The sequence below is a fragment of the Erpetoichthys calabaricus genome, chromosome 6 (genome assembly GCF_900747795.2).
Source record: "Erpetoichthys calabaricus chromosome 6, fErpCal1.3, whole genome shotgun sequence".
NCBI classification, from domain to species: domain Eukaryota; kingdom Metazoa; phylum Chordata; class Cladistia; order Polypteriformes; family Polypteridae; genus Erpetoichthys; species Erpetoichthys calabaricus.
The window spans coordinates 32,196,364-32,219,353 of NC_041399.2; the positions used below are offsets into that span (position 1 = coordinate 32,196,364).

At 40.0% G+C, this 22,990-nt stretch overlaps 1 protein-coding gene across 5 annotated transcripts in view; it reads left to right on the forward strand.

Annotated features, from left to right (window-relative positions):
* stau2 (staufen double-stranded RNA binding protein 2) overlaps positions 1–22,990 on the forward strand; it is a 368,617-nt gene that overhangs the window by 180,555 nt on the left and 165,072 nt on the right. For all 5 annotated transcript variants that reach the window (XM_028803455.2, XM_028803458.2, XM_028803457.2 and 2 more), the window contains one exon: positions 11,383–11,672. In XM_028803455.2, the coding sequence (XP_028659288.1) occupies positions 11,383–11,672 (290 nt within the window). The remainder of the gene's footprint in view (positions 1–11,382; positions 11,673–22,990) is intronic.

The window sequence follows — 22,990 nt, forward strand, 5'->3', positions numbered from 1 at the left end:
CTGGACTCCTTCAGTACTGTGTCTCTTCGGAGAATCTTTGGGTACCACTAGTTTGACTTTGTGTCGAATGAGCAGTTGCTCACGGAGTCTTGAATGAGGCACATTACCTGCATTGTGAGGAGCATTAGTTACAGCACTACTGCCAGGTGTTGTGATTCCCCTAGCGTGATCTGGCTCACAGGATCCTCAGTGTTGAGGACCACGTAATGACGCCTAGGTAACAGTTGGCTGCGGCAGATAGAGGGTCATTTCCGGAGGGTGGGACTGGACCGTGTGTCTGCCTGGGGGGTTGCCGAAAAGGATCCCATGCTGTTTCATATTGTGCTGGGTGTAGCAACACACTGTACCAGTGTATGCTCCCCAACCTGACCTGACCTGTCTCTCCATCAAGGGACCACTGTACAGTAAGCTTTGCATAGCAGCAGATATACAGTAGATAGGAAAGGAAAGGATAAATGATATACAAAGGTAATGGTTAAGGGTGAAGCCCTAGCTCCAGTCTGTTTTATTTTTTCTAGTTGCATTTTACTTAATATAAACAAATGAATAAATTAATAAACATATTAGGGTGTACTTTCACATTTCAGGTGAATTTAGAGTTCCCAATTAACCTAAAATTCATGTCTTCAAGAAGTGTGAAGAAACAAGTATCCAGAGAAAAGCTCACATAAGCATGGGCAGAACATGCAAATTCCTTACAGAGAGTGGCAATGCCAGTATCTGAAACCAGTACTCTGGAATTTAGAAGATGCCGCACTAACCACTGCACCTCTGTTCGGTTCCCAATAAAAGGATAAATAAATGTAAATTATGTTAAAATTTTAATTAGATGTTTTAACAGTGCAGCTTAAGCTTAGTTAATTTTGCCACAGTGTTCAGGTATACTCGTATGTATTAGCTGTCTTGTGTTTCACTAAAGGAAGAGCAGAAAGAATGCAGTCATTTTAGAGATTTGTAGAAGAAAAGCTGAAAAAAGAACATGTTGCAAAATCACAAATTTGTGAATCTGTGGGTGTGTTTGTGGTTATGTTTGCTCCCTAATGGATTTTCTCATTACCTCTATTTAAGTCTCCTAACACATGTTTTTGAGTAGAGATATCATATTTAAGAGCTTTTCTTTAAAAGCTCCATAATCTTTTTATTTTTTTTTTATTTTTTTTTTTTTACTTGAGTCCATTATTGTAACATGGGTTTTATTTTTGGACATCCTCCAGTATCTAGCGCCAAAGAGAATCTTGCAACGGGCGAAGCGCTAAACCAGGGGAAAAAAATTGAGGAATCATGGGATTTTGATTGCAGTTTTACAAAGCTGAAGTCATACTGCTGGCAGAAGCACTTCTTCAACATTTTGTTAAAAAAAGACATTTTATTTATGATACTTGACTGTCTAAATGTTAATTAAACACATCTTGGTAACCTTAATATGTCAAACACAATTTTCCTGCCTCTTTTCTGATGCAAGACAGCCTAAAGCTTTAAGTAGGCTTGCTGAAAAGAAGCTTTTACTTGTTGATATCTATCTATCTATCTATCTATCTATCTATCTATCTATCTATCTATCTATCTATCTATCTATCTATCTATCTATCTATCTATCTATCTATCTATCTAGGTTAGGTTAGGTTAGGTTTCTTTATTTAGTCATGTTTACACAGGAAAACATGAAATTTGCCTTCTCAGTTGCATCTAATAACAGGTAACAGACAGAATGAAATAAAACAGACAAATAGAAATAAGAAAGGTTAAGGTAAGGCAGTTAGATAAAACATATTTATACCAAAAAAAAAAAAGGTAACAGGATATATATCAAAACCTTAAACATTATCTCCGATATTTCTTATTGAAAAGTCGTATGGCACTAGGAAGAAAGGAGTTTCTGGAGCGATTTGTGTGGGTTTTCAAAGCAACTATCCTTCCTGATTTACTGAAGTTTAGTTCTACATGTAATGGATGTCTGTCATCAGTTGAGATGATTTCCAGTTTCTTTAGCATTGCCCTCTGACACACACTAGTCAAATCATCTACATCAGCCCCAATAACTTTAGCTGCATACTTCGTAATCTGCTGGAGCTTTTTTGAGTTTTGGTTTGTCAGACTATTAAACCAGGCAATGAAACTAAAAGTGATCACGGACTGGATCATACTACGATAGAAGGACAACATGAGGTCCTTGTCTACTTTAAATAGTTTGAGTTTATGGAGGAGAAATAAGCGCTGGTTGCATTTAGAAAATATTTTTTTTGTATTTGTATTCCAGTTAAGATTGTTATCTAGGTAAGTTCCTAAGTATTTATATTCATTCACTATTTCAACCTCCTCTCCCAGAACTACAATAGGTGAACATACAGATTTCTGTCTCTTAAAATCAAATATCATTTCTTCTATCTATCTATCTATCTATCTATCTATCTATCTATCTATCTATCTGTCTGTCTGTCTGTCTGTCTGTCTGTCTGTCTGTCTGTCTGTCTGTCTGTCTGTCTGTCTGTCTGTCTGTCTGTCTGTCTTAATGGACCTCTTCACAGTAGGAGCAGTCTAAAGTATGTTTTTCTTTCACATGCTGAACTCACACTATCGCTGTCGAACTGAGAGCAACTTACTTACAGTGCCTGATGCATGGATGTGTCTTTGTACAGTTGAATATATATATGAATATATATATATATATATATATATATATATATATATATATATATATATATTGAAATGAACACACGAAAATAGATTAAGGGTTGGGGTTTTTTTACGCCCCGTATACTGTAAATCAAAATAAACGGTCAAGTCAGTTTCAGCAACTCAAAATTGACAAATACAGCAGGGAAAGACGGACATTTTATAATGACGAACAGGAAATAACGTGGAGGGATGCTGGGAAGTGTTGCGGTGGTTTCTGGGAGTCTGACGTCATCAGGGCTCTTCAGTGTTTACAAAGGCACCCGGAAGTGTGCGTTTTCTTGATACGTCCGGGCGCTCTTTACGGCTCCGCCGCCTCAGTCTTTCTGAGGAAGTAAAGAGACAGGGATTAGTACACTGCCGTAGCTCCCTCGCGGGACGTGTTATGCAACAACCCGGGTCGATCAGCTGCTCCCTAATCGCTCGTACGTGACAGGACCCTCCCATTAGCCCAGACCCACCGGGTCGGGTGACCCAAACCGAGAGGTCATGAATGCGGGAGAGAGCATCAGCGTTGGCCTGCAGGGAGCCTCGACGATAAACGACAGTGAACTTAAACGGCTGCAGGTCCAAAAACCACCTGGTGACACGAGGATTCGAGTCACGATGCAGGGCCATCCACTGGAGGGCGGCATGGTCCGTTACCAATGTGAATTCCCGTCCCAACAGGTAGTACCGCAGGTGGGTCACTGCCCATTTAATAACCAAGGCTTCCCGCTCCACCGCCACATACCTGGTCTCCCGGTCCAACAGTTTCCGGCTCAGGTACAGCACAGGATGCTCAACACCATTGATGCTTTGGCTTAGCGCGGCACCTAAACCTATGTCCGAAGCATCGGTCTGGAGAAGAAATGGTAAAGAAAAGTTAGGAGTGCGCAAAATTGGTACTGAGGTAAGGGCCCATTTCAAGTCACAGAAAGCACGGTCCGCTTCTTTGGTCCACACCACAGTAAAAGGAGCCCGCTTCTTTGTGAGATCCGTCAAGGGTGCTGCTCTCTCAGAGAAGCGGGGCACAAACCGACGGTAGTACTCGGCCAATCCTAAGAAGGCTTGCACCTGTTTCTTGACCATCGGACAGGGCCATTCCAAGATGTCTTTAATTTTAGTGCACTGTGGTTTGACTAATCCTCCTCCCACTAGGTAGCCTAAATAGCGGGTTTCGTTCATCCCAACGTAGCACTTTCGAGGGTTGATACGAAGTCCAGCCTTCACTAGCGTCAGGAGAACCGTATAAACCTGCACTACGTGTTCCTCCCAGGTGCCGGAATAGATAACCACGTCATCCAGGTAGGCGGCACAATAGGATTGGTGGGGTCGAAGCACTCAATCAACCAGACGTTGAAATGTCACTGGTGCCCCGTGCAGTCCAAATGGGAGTACCTTATAGTGCCAGTGACCGCTAGGGGTACTGAATGCTGTTTTTTCTTTCGCGGACGCCGTTAAGGAAATTTGCCAATACCCCTTCGTCATGTCAAGGGTAGTCAGATAGCGGGCCATCCCCAATCTCTCTAGGAGCTCATCCACCCGGGGCATGGGATAGGCATCGAACTTCGAGACCTGATTAAGGCGTCTGAAGTTGTTGCAAAACCTCCACGACCCGTCCGGCTTGGAGACGAGGACGATAGGACTAGACCAAGGGCTATGGCTCTCCTCGATGATGTCCATGTCCAACATCCGTTGAACCTCTAGCTCCACTTCAGCACGTTTCGCCTCAGGGAGGCAGTAGGGCCGTTCCCTGACAACCACCCCTGGGGCTGTCACAATGTCGTGCTTAATCAATGAGGTCCGGCCAGGTGCCTCGCTGACCACCTCCGGGACAGACAAGATGGCCCTTTCGAGCTCTTGTTGTTGTTGGGGCATCAAATTGGAGCCGAAGTTAAGGGGTGTATTTTCTGAGAAAAGGGAGAGAGTAGGGCCAGGAGGAGGGTCAGGTTCCCGTTCTCTCCACGGTTTCAGAAGGTTAATGTGATAAACCCTCTCACTCGGTCGATGATTCGGCTGGCTCACCAGATAATCGACGAGTCCTTTTCTCTCTTTAACTTCGTATGGGCCCTGCCAATGAGCCAACAATTTAGAGTGCGAGGTGGGCACGAGCACCATTACACGATCCCCTGGGCGGAATTTGCGTAAAGATGCATTCCAGTTATAATTCTGGACCTGCGCTGCTTGAGCCTTGGACATGTGATCTTTCAGTAAAGGTCTAATTTTCTCCAATCTATCGCGTAATTGCGCGATATATTCCAATACATTGGTGGAGGGATGGGCCTCCCCTTCCCATCCCTCTTTTAGTATATCCAGTAGGCCCCGGGGTTGACGTCCATACAATAATTCAAATGGGGAAAACCCTGTGGAGGCCTGTGGCACTTCCCTGTACGCGAAAAGTACTAGTGGTAAAAGCTGGTCCCAGTTTCTACCATCCTCTCTGACTACTTTGCGGAGCATCTGCTTCAATGTTTGGTTGAAGCGCTCAACTAGTCCATCCGTCTGGGGATGATAAACGGATGTTTTAAGATGCTTAACCCGGAGTAGTTTGGCAACTTCCCTGAACGTTTCTGAGGTAAAGGGGGTACCCTGATCCGTGAGGATTTCTCTGGGTATGCCCACCCGGGAAAATAGTCCTACCAATTCCCGTGCGATGTTTTTTGTATTAGCAGCTCACAAGGGAACCGCCTCGAGGTATCGAGTTGCGTAGTCCACCGTTACTAAAATATATTTATAACCACGCACCGAGGGTTCCAGGGGTCCCACTAGATCGACACCGGTCCATTCAAAGGGTATATCTATAAGGGGAATCGGGATCAGAGGAGCGTGGTCCCTCCGAGGAATCTGTCATAGTTGACAAACCGGGCAGGATTGACAAAAATGTCGGACCTCCTCATTGATCCCGGGCCAATAAAACCAGAGTTTCACCCTCTCCAGTGCCTAGGAGGTGGGCGTGAGCTAGTGTGCAGACTTCCCGCCAGTAAGTCCGCAGTACTAGCAGCAACTTCCGTACCTCGCCTTCATGCTCAGCCACTCCATACAATAAATCATTTTCCAGTACAAAGTAGGGCCCGTGTGATGTGGAAGCCATAGACGATATGTCATCAGAGGACACTATAGCATTTCTGGCAAACTTTAAGGAATCGTCGTTCCATTGTTCCCTTTTGAATGACGCGGAGGTAGACCGATATTGTATGTATAACCCCCTGAGTGTATCCACTATTGGGTCCGCGGGAGCACTCGACTGCTCCGGAACTCCACCCGAGGTCACTTCCGGGCTGAGGTCCGGCACCGAAGAGCGCTCCCCCGAGCCCCTTACGTCATCAAAGCTTGCTGAAGTGCACAGCGTGAGAGCAGCTGGGAGGGCTTCCTGACCTTCCATAACTAGACCCAGTTCGGTTTTGGGAGTGGTGACAGTTCTACCGCTTTTATTGTTAGACCAGTCCCGTCCCAATATCACTGAAAAGGGGAGCTCCGGCATTACGGCAACCATCATTCGTTTCAGGGTCCCTTCCCAGGAGATGTAGCACATTGCGGACCTATAAGACCTGGTCTTTCCATGCACACACTTGACCCCCAGATGCTGGGCGAGCCACTGTCGCGGTAAAACATAACGGTGAGCAACAATGGTAATGTTACTCCCGGAATCAAACATCGCCACCACCGAGTGCCCATTCAATAACACCACTGCTGTATTAGTAACCACGAGGGGATTAGACAGTGCACAGTACCTTTCCTCTTGGGTCCAGCTGCAGTCCATGGGCTCCTGTTTGAGTGGGCAAGCTGGCAGCATGTGTCCCGGCTCCCCACACTTGAAACAGCGCGGGAGCGCGAGTTACCGCTCCTTGGGTTTGGCCGGAGCCTCAGCGGCGCGGCGAGTGGGCTCGGGGACAACGGGCCGTCCCTGTTGGGACCCCCAACTGGAGCCATCAGACCCCCAAGTTGGGTCACCGCCAGTTGTCGCTCTAATACCTCCAGAAGACCATTCATATCCTTGAACGGGAGCCTCCGGACCTGCTGGGCGAGATAGTCTGGCATAGCATAAATCAGCCCCTCGCATGCCACTTGCTCTACCACCTGGTGAGCCTGGTTTTTATCTGGCCGTAGCCAGCGCCCTAGCTTACCCCAGTACACAAAGGCCTGGGCTCCTGCCGGGAGTGCTGGGTCGAATCGCCACTGCCGCCAGACGCGTGCCTGCTGGCCGGAGGTCACTCTGTAGCGCTGATAAATTTCGGCCTTCAGGAGGTCGTATTGAGCGGCTTCCTCCTTGGGGAGGTTGTGATAAGCCCGCTGCGCGGGCCCCATCAGATAAGGCGCCAAGATGGACGCCCACTCAGCCCACAGCCACTGGTTACGGGTAGCCGTTCGCTCGAAGATGCCCAAAAACGACTCTATGTCGTCATCACCCGTAAGGGCTAACATCGGAGGGGGAGAAGGCCTCGCGGGCTCAGGTCTTACTGCTTCTGCTGCCGCCAGCCGCCTCCTCATATCAGCGAGCTCTGTTTTTGTCGCAGTTGCGTCCATTTTCACTGCCTGAAGCTCTGCGACGACCGCGTTGAGGACCGCGTTCAGGTCCTGTCCTTCGGTCATTGTTCGGACTTTAATTAATCCTGCCGACTACGCCACTGTGAAATGAACACACGAAAATAGTTTAAGGGTTAGGGTTTTTTACGCTCCGTATACTGTAAATCAAAATAAACGGTCAAGTCAGTTTCAGCAACTCAAAATTGACAAATACAGCAGGGAAGGATGGACATTTTATAACGCCGGACAGGAAATAACGTGGAGGGATGCTGGGAAGTGATGCGGTGGTTTCTGGGAGTCTGACATCATCAGGGCTCGTCAGTGTTTACAAAGGCACCCGGAAGTGTGCGTTTTCTTGATACGGCCGGGCGCTCTTTACAGCTCCGCTGCCTCGGTCTTTCTGAGGAAGTAAAGAGACAGGGATTAGTACACTGCCGTAGCTCCCTCACGGGACGTTTTATGCAACAACCTGGGTCGATCAGCTGCTCCCTAATCGCTTGTGCGTGACAATATGTATATATATATATATATATATATATATATATATATATATATATATATATATATATATATATATATATATATATATGTATGTATATATGACTGACTCACTTCCTCACTCATCAACAAAACACTATTTCCCATTTAATTAAAAAGCTGAAATTGGGCAAGACTGTACATCATTCTGAAAAATGCTCTAACTGATTTGTTTGAAATTTGGTGATGTTAAAAAGAAAATTAGCTGCCCCATGTTTTTTTATTTGTCGATATTTAATAATATTATGCTGACGTATATGCTATGCTCTTAGAAATGACTTTATGCAAATTAAGGCCACAGCAGACACGATTGACAACACTACTAATGAATAGAGTGGATGGGTGACTGAACAAGAGGTGCGTCCTGGACAGGAAAAAAGAGATGTCATCACATTAGGCATGTACAGTGAAATGTGAAATGAAAGAGAAAGTTCAATGGATTGGGTCCAATCCTCTATTGGTTTTATTTTTGTTTTCAGCCTCATAATTGCTTTTTTGACTTTCATTGGCACAGCTCTTGCCTTTATTTTGATGTCCTCATGTTGAACAATGGTGACTACTGACTCCCAACGGGTAGAAGCAAGCCTACGTAACTTATGGCTGATCTAATGAATCAATGAAACACACCTGAGTAATCACAACATCCTGTAATGCCAGTTGTACTAAACATTATGGTGCACTGAAATGGGGAGACCATGTAGAAAAAGTGTTGTCATTTCTACATGGTGTGACCGAAATATATCCAAGTCCCCTTAAATGAAAGTCTGAAATGTGTACTTTAATCACATCTGAATTGCTTGATTTGTAATTTTAAACTGCAAAGCAGAGGGGTAAATTAAGAAAACGTTATGGGGGGCACTGTAAGTTCTTCAACAAGAACGTAGGGAAATAAACTTGTAAAGGGCAGATTTTACACAGACATTAGCAAATTCTTCTTTATACAGAGAATTATAGACACATAAAAGAAATGAAGTTGTAGTGTGTTAGAAAGTGGTAATTAGGCACATTCAAAACTTGACTCAATGTTCTTGTCAGAATTGTTGTAATATTCTAATCTGTTGGTGTACATTGCATATTTGTTTGGCTGATGGTTAAAAAAAAACAGGGAATGTGAATCTTAAAATGCAAAATGAATATATAATAAGGATGTTCCACCAGTAACTTGTTACTACTCCTATTAAGAAAGTGGCTAGAATGAAAACTGCAGTTACAATTAGAGAGACTTTTCAATGCAAGGGTTAAAACACAGGCGTTTTATTTTTGAGTAGATGGGATGGTGTTAGAGTCATTAGGAGGTAGGGTGGGCAGTATGACCAAAATTCTATATCACGGTATTTTTCTAAATTATCCCGGTTTCACGGTATTCAATGGTATTTTTTTCCCATGCATGAGTGGATGTTAACCACATTTTCCACTGCAATCTTGGTGATGATATCTTTACCAACTGAACCATCATTTAGGTAAACTGCATTAATATGGACCTTGCTTCAAGCTAAGCTATATGCATAAATAATAAAACTAAAACTTGCATTTATAATGCTATTTGTGGTATAGCCCTACAGAATCGTATTAGGGCCACGGTGAAGAAAAAAAATACGGACACGGGGAAGAAAAAATCAAACTATATCGAGAATAAAGTCGACATTTCCACTTTATTCTCGCCGTTTATGTCGAGATTAAAGTCGACATTTCCATTTTATTCTCATAGTTTACTTTATAATTAAAGTAGAATGTCGTAAACTAAACTTCATCCTAAAATCATTGTTTAATTTACTAGATTTTCTCAAACTCTGTCATAAGTTAATGTAGCACATTACATGCTTTGTGTTAAGTGTTCCCCGACCCAGTTGTTAATCACTACGCTTCTTAAACTGACTTCTCCCGCACTAAGAGGAGACAGCGATCACCGCACAGAATTCATTCACTTCATGATATTCCTGCTCTCTGCAAATTTAGAATGCTAAGATAAATACTTGATATCATTTTCATGATGAAATGAATTAAAGCAGGTATTAAACATGCACGGTAGTGAGGCGGTAGTGCTGCTCACTCGCAGTAAGGGGTCCCCAGGTATATGTTCAGTGTAGAGAACTTTATGGCAGGTGTGACGAGGCTCCAAAAAACTGGATGTATGAATGGGTATCGCACAGGTTTAACTTAACAGGTTTGTGATCTGGTGGTCGAAGACACTAACATGTTTAATTATACCATCCATTCAGGGTGGCTCCCATCCCTGAACGAGTCGCCAGCACATCGCAGGGTGAATACGAGGAAAACATACACTAGCAGGGTCAATATAGCATAACAAAACCCCACATTCTACATGACTTTGAAAGGAAACTGAAGTAAACCCACCAGAAAAACATGCAAATGCAAGGCAGGGTACACCCGAGACACCCTTTCTGCAAGGCAGCAGTGCAACCTCCACGCCGCGGTGCCCCCACATGATTAATTGATGCTTTAATGCATTTCACCATGAAAATTATATCAAGTATTTATCTTAGCATTCTAAATGTTCAGAGAGCAGGAATATCATGAAGTGAATGTATTCTGTGCGGCGATCGCTGCCGGGGCCTCCTCTTAGTGCAAGAGGAAGTCACTTTAAGAAGCTCGGGGAACACTTAACACAAAGCATTTAATGTGCTATATAACTTATGACGGGGTTTGAGAAAATCTAGTAAATTAAATATTCATTTTACGATGAAGTTTAGTTTACGATGTTCTACTTTAATGACAAAGTACGAGAATAAAGTCAACATGTCGACTTTAATCTTGACATAAATAGCGAGAATAAAGTAGAAATGTTGAGAATAAAGTCAACATGTCGACTTTATTCTCGTCATAAGCGTCGAGATTAAAGTCAACATGTCGTCACACTATTACACAGTACCCAGGTACATTACACTGTATTCAAAACAAATAAAACAAGTACAACTTGGCTTGCAGTATTATCCAGTAGTATAGAAACAGTATTCACACATTTGAACATAATGGTCCACATCTGACCTTTTTAAAACCAAAGTATCTCCAGACAACGGACGTGACTCCTTTTTTTTTTGGCAAAAGTTCTTCTGTGTCATCATGTTCAACTTTATCGTCAGCTACAGCTTCAGTTTCGGAATGTTCTCTGTCCATTTTCACCACGCAATACCTACACTACCACACCTATTTAGCGGTGTAGCAGTGAAAAAGAGCCCCCGTGCAACACCTCTGTGTTTAGCGGTGTAGCAGTGAAAAAGGGCCCCACTTGAACAGTTTCCAGCTGCGCCACATTCCGAATGTCGTTTAGGCAATTTAAACCGGTGTTGCGGTATAAGAAAAATCCATATCATAACAAAAATAAAAAACGGTTTTCGGTATGAACCGGTATACCGCCCAGCACTATTAGGAGGCATGTTACCTGTGATGGAATGACACCACATCCTGTGTTAATTCCCATCTTGTGATTAGACTTTGGTCTACTACAACCCTGTACTTGATAAAATGTTTTAGAAACAAACCAATGAATATGAGTATAAAAACAAGAAATAAAGACTTTTATTTATTTAAGCTAAACCAGCATCATGATTTACGCATTTCTGTTTTTCTTTGAAGTTTAAAACCCACATAACAATAAGCATATTAAAATTGTCAGTGTGCATCTCAGATTTTTCTGTTTTTTCACAGCGCAAAAAGGAATACTTCATCTTTCTCCAGATGTCTATCAGGAGATGGAAGCAAGCAGAAATAAAGCTGGTCCTGGAAATTACCTGACCCCAAAAGACATTAGCCAAGGTTCCGGCTGTTTCTTTAGCACCACCAGCAACACAGCAGTCATTGCCAGGGAGCTCCTGCTCAATGGGACCTCCCCGACAGCTGAAGCCATAGGTCTTAAAGGAAAGGCACCTGCTTCACCCTGTGCCTCTGTACAGCCTTCTCAGCAGCTGGACTACTTGGCAAGGATTCAAGGCTTTCAGGTATGGAAAAAATGAAGCTATAAACAGAGCAGTGCCATGAAGGAATCGCTAGACTTTATCTCAATTTTTTAAGTAATTTAAAGTAAAGCACATTTTTTCTACCAATTTTTTAGGTGAATTGATTAATGTACATTATTTTGGTTTGCTATTAATAAGAAGCCTTGCACAGCATTATAGGTACAATATATTCACATTTTCAGATTTTACTTCTTTTCATTTAAAAAAAGATGCAAAACAACTTTCTTTTTGTTGCAAATTTTAATCTTTTGTAGAGTTTGGTTTGGATAGAGAAAGTAATCATAAGTAAAAATAAATTGGAAAAAGTGGAGTGGAGCGTCATTAATATAAACTTACAAGATGTGTGTATGCTTATAGCAAGAGTTGGTGCAAAAGAAAATGTCTTCTGGCAAACTATAACATCTTTTATGTTTATCTTTTGCTAGTTCTCAGAAATATTTTTAAATAATTGTTAATAATTGCTCATGCCTAAAAACTGAAAAAAAATTCCTACTTATGCTTGCAGAATAAAGATTAAGGTATGGTGCTGCTCACACCATCTAAGTGTGTGTTTTATGCGTGTTGCTGTTTCTTCCTGCATCTCAAAAGACTAGATTGATTAACAGCATTTAATTGGTTCTGTATAGCAGTTTGTGTCTTGCAATGAACTGTGGCCATTCAGGATTTGTTCATAGTTTGTGTTTCTGAAATGTCCAGGATAGGCTTCAGTGTCACAATCCTGTCCTGAAATGAATGGGTTCAGTAAGTGAGTAAATGATATTATACATGCAAAAAATAACTTTGGCAGCTTTCAGGTGTACTGTAGTTATGCAACTAAATCTACTCAAAGGAGAACAACTTCTACATGCAGTACATTTTTTTTGTTTGTCAGAAAGATGTCTTATATTGGCTCTTTTATCACGTAATCAGCAATAATTTGATACTGCCTAAAATAAATGGTAAAAAAAAGTCCTAAAAGGAGTCTCTTGTTCTTTAACAGTTATTACTGAGTAACAGATGATGCAATTACTTTGCGTACGATGTGTATTTGTCGGCAAAATGGTTAAATATAAACAATGAAAAAAATTTCTAAATAAGAACTAAAATGATAGATAGATAGATAGATAGATAGATAGATAGATAGATAGATAGATAGATAGATAGATAGATAGATAGATAGTGTTATCAAAAACATAAAACACTTTAGGTCATATTTTAACATAAACCAATTTGACAAACTGTACGGCTTTAGCTCTGAAGTTCTCATCCATAAAATATTCAAATACCCTTTTTCTTCTTTGATATAATGGTTTTAGCACTCTACCTTGCTCACTTCTTCCAAACAAGTTTAACACATTGAAACGTAATAACATGAAGTACATGAAGAAAATTTTTTTCCTAATCAGAGACACAAAAGATACTTTGGATTAGGCTCTTATTTGTAACATGCATTCTTTAATATCACATAAAACTACTCCCACACTTACTTTTTCAAACTCTTCTATTTGTAGAATTGTATTATAGTAAGAAAATTTCATCCTTATTCTTGAAATAACATTTAGTTTGAAAATTAAAATCACCTTTTAAAGTTTTCTCTTAATACTATATGTTGGTAATGAGTTTTTTAAATGGACAACTTTGCTGAATTTTTTTATTTGGATTTTTTTGTATACAGTATTTCAAAACAAAACCAAAAATGTATTTACTAAATTTAAGGTTCTATGTATACAGTAATCCCTCGCTACTTCGCGGTTCACTTTTCGCGGATTCACGACTTCGCGGATTTTTAAATACAAGTGATTGCCCGCCTATCGCGGAAGTTATGTTCCAGACCCATCAGCAACAGGAGAAAATCCGTGATATAGAAAGACCATATAAATAAACATTTTTTTAGTTTAAGCCTTAAAATACCCATCCCACATGCTTTAAACACATGTAAACTTATAAAACACACTTTGTTAACACATATGATATGTGGATGTCGGGCTAAGGATATGAGTAACATCTCACTATTATAAAACATTTTAACTTCACGCAAGACAAGACAGTGAGACAGGAAAATTGGTGATGTACACCTAAAAGCCTGATTGTACAGGCTTTTAAATTATTGACACGCAGAGCGACAAGCAGCACAAAGCCAGCACAAAGTCCACTTCTCCTTAGCGTTCATTCAGCTCCCCACCCCCTTGACAATGCGAACTGCGCTTCCGGGGAGGGGGGGTTTGAGCGAAGGTGCGTTCAGCTCTCACACACCCACACACACACACACACTCCTCGAGCAGAGCGACAAGCAGGCATTTTGGCAGAAGCAGCACAAAGTCCATTTCTGCTCAGCGTGAGTTCAGCTGCCCCCCTTCACAAAGCGAGTGCAGACACATTGACGTCTGATCGCTGCGTGCAGTGTGCAGTGTTGGTCTGAGGTGTTTAAGAATGTAGAAAGTGTTTAAGAGCATAGGAAGTGTTTATAAGAGTGTGGGAAAGGTTAACAAGAGAGTGAGAAAGGTTTATAAGAGTGTGGGAAGGGTTTATAAAGCCTTAAAATATGTATAAATAATAAAATAAATATAGGTCGCTACTTCGCGGATTTCACCTATCGCGGGGGGGGCTCTGGAACGTAACCCCCGCGATAGGTGAGGGATTACTGTACATATTTCATGAAGATAACTGAACAAAATTTTTAATCTGGCATAAATAAAGAAATGAAATACAGTTTCTTTTTGACTACAGAAAATGTGGTTGTCTTTGAATTCACACTAAATTTAATGTAGGAAAGAATTATGGCATTTCTCTTGCTCGGGTTTAATTTTCTCAGCTACTGGTAAGTTATTCATTTAGAGAGATTCAGTAATATTTTTAAGCATGCAAAGTGAAACACTTTTATACAATAATGATAAAAAGTTTTTTCTTTTTTCGGTATGGCAGTATAGCTCATACCTTCATTTCTCTTAAATTTTGAAACAGAATATTTCTCAAGAGAAACTACTGCAAAATAGCTTAGCTAAGACTTCCAAGTCAAAAATTAAATTTGTTTATTTATTTTTTTTAAATTAGCGCATTTTTGATTCAAAGTAGTTCTTGTGAGTCTTACAAAGTTTTTTGTCATAATAGATAAATTTAAGGTTAAGGTTAATGATTCTTAAAGCTCTGAACCCTAGCATAAAGGCTACTGATGCAGTATCCTTAAAGTTATTTTAATTGTTAAGAAATTTATGAAAAATAATGTTTAATCAAAACTGCCACAAATCCCCATTTTGAAAGGCAAGGGACAAGTGAAAATTTAATTATAAGTTAAAATCTAATCCATTAGTCAGAATGATTTCGGAGATAAATTTAAAAGAACAATTTCAACATCCATTACTAGCAGTGGTTTAGCAAAATTAAAGTTTCCAACCTGGTTAAAATAAATTAAGGACAGGTTTTTTAATATTATAGGGTGACAAGTGAAACTGTAAAACTATCGTCAGTGCTAATAAAGTTTCCAAACAGTACAATGATACCCTCAATTTCAAAACCTTCCAAAATCTATTGACAGTTAAAAACAGTTATGCTTTCATTGCCATTATTAGAATCATTCATGTTAATAAATACCAGATTATGTGAACCATGTTCTGTTCATGTGAAACTTCTGAAGTCTTTGCAATTTTCACTTGAGTCTTTATAAAAAATATGCAATCGTGACTGAAAAAGGTAGCACCCCTCAGTCCAAATTAGAAAATTTTAAATTTGAATGACTTTCTTGAAGAAAAATAATGCTTAAGTATTTTGATTGTAAAAACTCTATATCCGTCTATTTAGACTGGTAATATGTATATTTTCCAAATAAATGAAAAACCAGAAACAAACATAAGAGTTTCATTCTCTGATAAGCAGGAACATAGCATTCCCTATTTTTTTAAGAGAACAATGTACTTTATTTATAAAATTGTTTCATTTATTTTCTTTCTGATCAATTAATGATTTTATTGGGCTATACATAATCTGTCATGCTAAAAACATAAAAGATGATAGATAAGGATCATGGCCTTTCATTTTAATACTTTACCTTTCATATTTTCCAGAAATTTTCAAATATTATTCTTTACCATATCCTCCTTTACGCTGTGACTTTCAAGTAAAAATATTTTTAACATATGTGTCACAATCACTTTCTCTTCTTTCTTTATCAATATCACCATTCCTCAAAAGTATTTTTACTTTTATACAGTACACTATACTTCTTTTACAAGCCTTCAGATGAAAATATTTTTTTCAGCCAGCCTGGATTATAATTTCTTTTAATTCTTTTACTGGATACAAGAAAAACGTCTCTAAAAATATTTGTAACATTGCTCATACCCATTATACATACTTCCCATGCTTTTATACTCAGCACAGTTTCCTCTTCTTTTAAAAATGAGAGTTCTCAGCTCCTTCCATATCTGCAACTCTGTTCGTTGTATTGTTATTACAGATACTGGAACACTTCACAGCACTGCAAAACTGCACTGTCATTTACAGCAGTACTGGTTTTAGCCTCACTACTCTGATTTACTCCAGCTGGATTCTCATGAATATTTCTACTCAATTGTACAATGTAGGAATCTTCTGTTTCACTCCAGGTGCTTTCTTTGGCTTCTGCCAGTTCACATATATTAGGATCAGAATTCTACCCCTAGTAACATTAGACATAGGTGTGTTGCAAGCTATAGCTAGAAGACCAATGTTATCACTAACAAGAGTTTTATTGAATTCTACAGCTGTATATGGGAATATTTTAAATGATACCTTTTTTCACCGAGGCACTAATAAAACTAATGTTACAAGACTTAGTAGCACAGTAAAAAAGTAGTACAATTCAAATTTACAGTCATGGTGCTTCCAGTGTACCTTCTCTTAGATCACATTCCATGGCTATAACTGATAGGAATGGTATGATGGGGAGCATGCCGGAATGAATGCTTAGGGAATTAATTAAATATGCTAAAATAGGATTCACTAACCTCTGGTGATCAGAAATGCTGTAAATGTAATATAAAAAGAATCCACCTGCCCATTTGTAAAGTGCTGTTTTTCTTTCATACCTTCAATTTTTCTCAAACAATGTTCAGAGAAACATGAAACTCAATTGGAAAGGTGAAGGAGGTGTGTGAGGTACCTTTCCCATATTTCTCCTTGAAGAAACTGGACAGTTTAGTTTGCACGATTACAGTACATCAGGAAAAAATCATATCTGTGTTTTAGTTGTGAAAGTAGGCTGGTAAATTAGATACCTTCCATCTCTTTTTTATGAAGATTTTGCTTAATTTTTTCACTTTGCACATTTTTGTAATAAAAATGAGCTCTAGAGCAAACCTAAACATGTGTGCATATATGTTTTAAAGCAAATTCTGTGTCTTACAGTATAATCCTTCCATCCAGCTATCCACTTGTGGAACCAGTTAATCCAGTTCATGGTCACTGGGGCCAGAGCCTGTGACAGCAGGCTCAGAAACAAGGAGGGATTTAATCCTGAATGGTATAGTAGTCCATTGCACTCCCACCACACAAGGCTAGTTGGGAGTTACCAGTTAATCAAACAAACGTGTTTGGAATTCAGAAAATACTGTATCAGGTGTCTCTCCATTTCAGAAAAATAAGTGAAGGAAAATCCAAGTGGAGCTCAGGAGCTCACTCCACAATACTCCATCCTTTTTTCCCATGAAATGATATAATTTTGCCCATGTGTATTCATGTTAATTAAACTCCCAGATACCATCTGGTGGTGAAAGTAATTGAGAATTCAGAGTACATTTTTTTAATAAATGTCTACCAACTAAAAACTAAAGTGAAAGTTAGTACTTACTTATACTCACTGAAAAGTGGCATCTTTTGTCGGTATATCCCATTCTAACAGTATCTCCATGAGCTATTGAAAAAATCAAGGTTCACAATGTTCCATTGTGACTTAGCTCTATCATATAATTTGTAGAGTTTTTTTTTTTTTTTTAAATAAATTGTGTTTGTATTTTGCTTAATTCAGATAACTCCAGTTGTTGTTTTATATTGGGAAGTTAATGCCTATGTGCATGTAGAAAACAGTGTTGCCTTTTTCAAAATGTTATTGTCACATATGGCGTACAGGGTAAATTGAACATGCATTTTTGACCAAGTGCAAGATGGTGGGCCAAAAGTCACAGTATAGATGATGTCAAATATAACCATAATAGGTAGTGATTGGTAACACTGCATAAGCCACTTTTGGATTAATGCATTTCTCAGTAAATGGTCCAGATGAAAAAAAAATGGGTAGACTTTTGTAAATCTAATCTGATTAAACAGATGAAAGAAAAAGTTATAAATGCTATAATCAAGTGATGCAATGAAATTGTTGAGGAATGAAAAAATATAGAAGATGCTATCATTAAGGACATCACATCCTATTTTAACTGGGTGGGTGTTGATGAAATCGTCCTCTGCAGGGCATGATGGGAATTGTAGTCTTCTCAACAGTATTACTACTAGGTTAGAAAAGTGATGAATATATGGGGGCAGGAGAGGTGTTATAAAGATTACATTTGTTGCTAGATCAGTTGCTTGTTTTTGGGATTGTTTTTGAGAAGCAAAATTGTAATTATTTACAGAATCACTGGCATGTCAGTATAGGCTAAAAATAGGCCGAGGCTGGATCTGGGTTGGGCGTAAGGGCTATGTATGTTAATGAAATACTATAGTTTTGTAAGGCAATGAGGAAAGATGTCTGTATTTCTGGGCCATTAGGTGTTTGCTTAAGCGTTACATCTGGGTGCCAGTAAGCCTCAAACCCAAGACACAGTAAGCTCCAACACATATTTAGAATGAAATAAAAGTTTTTTATTCACAGACAGCACTTCTTATACAAATACCTCTCCAAATACCAGCCACAATTACCAAATATATGCACAATTCTTCCTCCTTACTATCTCTCTGAGTGTTGCCCGCTGCCTCAAAAGTCTGACTTATTAATGTGAGGCAGCAGGCTCCCTTTTATGCCCGACTCAGGAATGCTTCCAGTGCCATGCCATGTCTCCTGGGACGCTCTCTTCCAGGCCATAGAAATAGTAAGGAGATCCTCTTCCGACAGCGCCCTCTTATCGGTACATAGGGACTCAGACAGGGATACATTTCCGGACTTCATATCCCAAGCACCACTGCAGGTATCCCGACTGGGTTCCCATATGAGGACCACTGCCACCTAGCATATGGTGGATGGAACAGCTTCTGATTCTCAGCTTCTATTAGTTCTCCAGTTAATTGATACTGGCCAGGCACAACGTTATTTCTCCTTTCAGCTGGCTAATTCGTTTTCTGTTCCACTCTGGCCTCCCATCCAGGTAATGAATCCTCCTCCCATTTCCTGGCTGGGGTACCCGTTCTCTTACAACAGGTATATGATTAAGTTATTGAAGCTGTCAGGAGTGTGTGTGTGTGGTGCTTGTTTTTTTATGTCAGAGGTGGTGTTGGAGGGTGGAATTATATCAACAGATGCTCACATAGATGTAAAAGATAAGGAGCTTCTGATATTGCATGTGTGTTCTAAATCATTTATTCTTTCACTTCATATGGAGGTTCAGGCTGATGTTCCACTTTGTAGCTCTGTCTTGCCATTGTGGTTTATCGTCAGTGAAATGGCTGCTGCTTTTAGCCTGATTGTGAGGTGGGCTGTGATGGTGTGTATCAGTTTGTTTTGCACTTGTTTTCCAGTTGTTAATCGATGTTCTGCTGTGACTTTCCTGTCGATTTCTCTGGGGTGTGATCCATATCAGGAATGCAGCATGCACACCACGTGCCTGAGCCGACATTCTGTTTTATGGAAGGCACACCAACCTCAGTGGCCATGAGCTAGATTGGAAGCCATATTTCTAAATCGTGGGTTGCGCTGCTTGATTTATGACATAATGTTGATTGAGACCAAGATCAAGTTTCCTAAGACAAGGGGTTTTATGTGACAGGCACACACCCTTTACAATTTTATATAAATAGATTGAAACGCTTAATGTAGCATTGAAAGGTTTTTACATTTTTACACCTAATCTTTGTTTCCATTTGAAATAAATGCAGTTTTTGTTAAAATACATTGTTTCACAAAAAACAACACTCAATAAACCTGGTAGTAAAAATTTTAAATTTCATATTTCTAATGGTGATTTTTAGTTATGTGCTCAACAAGGTTGGGGTAAAAATTGGACCCCTATAATCCTGAACTGGTAAAGAAAGTAAAGAATATGAATGAATAAACATAGTTTTCAGTTTCCTAAACTTAATGTACAAGCAGTTTTCACTTGCTCTGTATTCTTGCGCACATTTACTTGACCTAACACAATAAGATACTAATGGAAGCACTCATCCCACTCAAAGGATCGAAAGTACATAAATCACATTGTAAAATCTGAGTAAGAAGTTCTGTTTAGTGATTTTTTACAAAGGTATACCACTGCTACTAGTCACATAGTCTTGTTCCATGTAACAGGTTGGGAGCACACACTGAACCACCTGGATTGGAACCCAAGTGCAGCGGGTGACACATCAGCACCACACTGGAACAGTGTGAGGTTTTTTTTATCATGGCTGGAGTGCCAATCCTGCCACCAACCCTCAAGTTTTCCCTGTAAATCGGAGGACCTGCTTGCAGTGCTGGATGCAGATTAACATCATACCCAGTACGAAGCAATTGCCGGTTAAGGGCCTTGCTCAAGGGCCCAATGGATTAGAGTCGTTTCTGGTGTTTACGGGGTTCAAACCGCCAATCTTCCGATTGCCAGTGCAAATCCAGAGCCTCAGTTTAGGCATGAATTAGATATAAACTAGGGATGCACCGATACCACTTTTTTGGAAAACGAGTACGAGTACTTGCATTTCAGTACTCGCCGATACCGAGTACTTGCCGATACCGAGTACTTAATAAAAACATGATTTAAATTTACAGGTAACAGCTTTAGTCATATAATTTAACAAAAAAAACAAGAAACTCTCGTCTATCCACTGGGTGGTTAGGCTAATTAGCGACACGGGGCTAACACTGCTTGTCCAAATATCCGTGGTGAAACTAAACGCAGAAGAGGCTTGCAGTAGGCTGTGGATATGTTTTTTCACGGAGTCGTGTAGTTTAGGCAGCTCCGTGTCAGTCATGTTGCGGCGGCTTGGGACATCATATCTGGGCTCCAGAACATGGAGGAGACGCAGGAATCTCACATTTTCTACCTCCGAGAGTAGCTGGTCACTCAATGCAATGTACTCGATAATTGCCTGTATTATTTTCACAGCACGTGGATTGTCTCTGGACATTTTCTCTCGTCTTGCAAGAGTTTGCTGCAGTGTGGGTTGTGTTGGTTTAGAAGCGTGGGTAAACTCTTTGTACTCGTTGTCGTGTTGGGATTTTACGTGCTTGATTAAATTACTTGTGTTAAATGCGCTACCTTTTGAGCCTCCTCTGGACAATTTCGCTGAGCACAATTTGCAGTCCGCCTTTGTTTTGTCGTCTTCATTCACTTTGAAATAGTTCCACACGGCTGACATGTCTCGCCTCGCCTTCTCCCCGCTCTGAGCTGCAGCCGTGGCCTGGGGGCGGGCACTCGGCGCCTGTGATTAACCCCTTACACGCCGCTCAAACATAGACATTTCTCAGACCGTGGTATCGGTCCCCGGTATCGGGGGACTTTTAACGAGTACGAGTACTTTAGAAAATGTGGTATCGAAGCCGATACCAGATACCCGTTTCGGTATCGGTGCATCCCTAATATAAATGTAGATACGTAACATATGATCAAGTATAAAGATAGGCAGACTTTCTCAGTATGGATTTAATGGTTGTCTCTTTCCATAAAGTTCTTAATATATGTAAAAATAAATAATCCACTTATAAATATTAATGGCAAATAAGGGTATACTCATGTTATGGGCCTATCAACAAGGATTTCATATTCTTTGCTTTCTTTAAACACTAGTTTCAGCTACAGTATATATGAAAAACTTTAATAAATGATCATTATGGAAACCCCATATAAGACTATCTTATGTGTACAATATTCTTTCCTAAGAATATATAATGTTTGTATCCAAATTGTCTATAGAAGACATATGTTATCCTTCTAGCATTAATGCCTATAGTGCCAGTCAGGCTTGTGGTCTTGAGGTGCAAGATTCCATACTTAAACCATCAGACTGTACTATGTACAAAACAATTTGTAGCACAAAACAAATTGCTTTCAGAATTCTTTCCTTCTTTCTTTCTTCCTTTCTGACATTGTGTTGTAATAAATGTATCATATTGCGAAGGGAAATGAGAGCTGGCACGAAGTGCATTGCGTCTGTGTTTACAATTAAATTTACTGTTCAGAATTGGCAAGTGTCCACATGTGATGGGAAGTAACGACGTAAATATAATTAACTGCAGCATGTATACTCTTTAAGATCATCTGATGATTCAGAAAGTAAGTGTGGTTAAAGAGGCACTGTGTAAGGCATCTGTGCTGTCAGTGAGGCTGTTTTCTCTCATGTTAGAAAAGTTAATCCCCCAGTTGGCTGTCATGGTTGAAGGAAAACAGTCTGCATATTTTATGGTTTTGGTTTTGAAACGGGGCGGTGAAATGGGGTTCTCTTGTTGATGTAGAAATTGGACAGTATTAGATCTCTGCATTGAAGTACAGAGGTAAAGAGAATATCTGTGGGAACGGAGTCATTCTGTTTTCAGGTGCATAGTTCAGGCTTTCTTTAAAGAGGCTCTTTGTATTCCTCAACAGGGTGCTATGCACCTCCTGTAACATTAATGTACAATTTTTGTTTCTAAGGGTTCCCAATGATTTGAAGAGAAAGGAGGCAAATATATGTTTTTTCTTAATGGTTTGAGGGAAAATGTTCTCCTGGAATCTCTGTATTTCAAGCTCACTAGTCCCAGTAATGTGAGATATAAATTCAACATTACTTGGTTTATTTTGATTGTTAACTGTTGAGAAAATGTTTCTCGAGGTATAATGGTTTCTCTTTTCTATGGGTGTGAAGATACAGACACAAAGCTCTGCCCGTAACCTAAGAAAACAAATGCTTAGAAGAAAACAGGACTATTTTTCCCTCCTACACTTCTCCAATTCATTTTCTTCACTTTTTTAATATCTTCTTCCCAGCATGCTTTTCATTCAAGGGCATTAGTTTGAGTTCTCTTTTTTATCTCTGGAAGCAAAAGTTCAATAACTGTGTTAAATTACTTGGCCAAGCAATTTCTTTCTTGCATCTATTAGTTCTATTTGTCAAGATGTATTTTCTCTGTTATTTTTTAATTTGCCCTGTTACCTAGCCGCAGAACTTCAGTGGCTCTTATTTCCTTTGTCTCC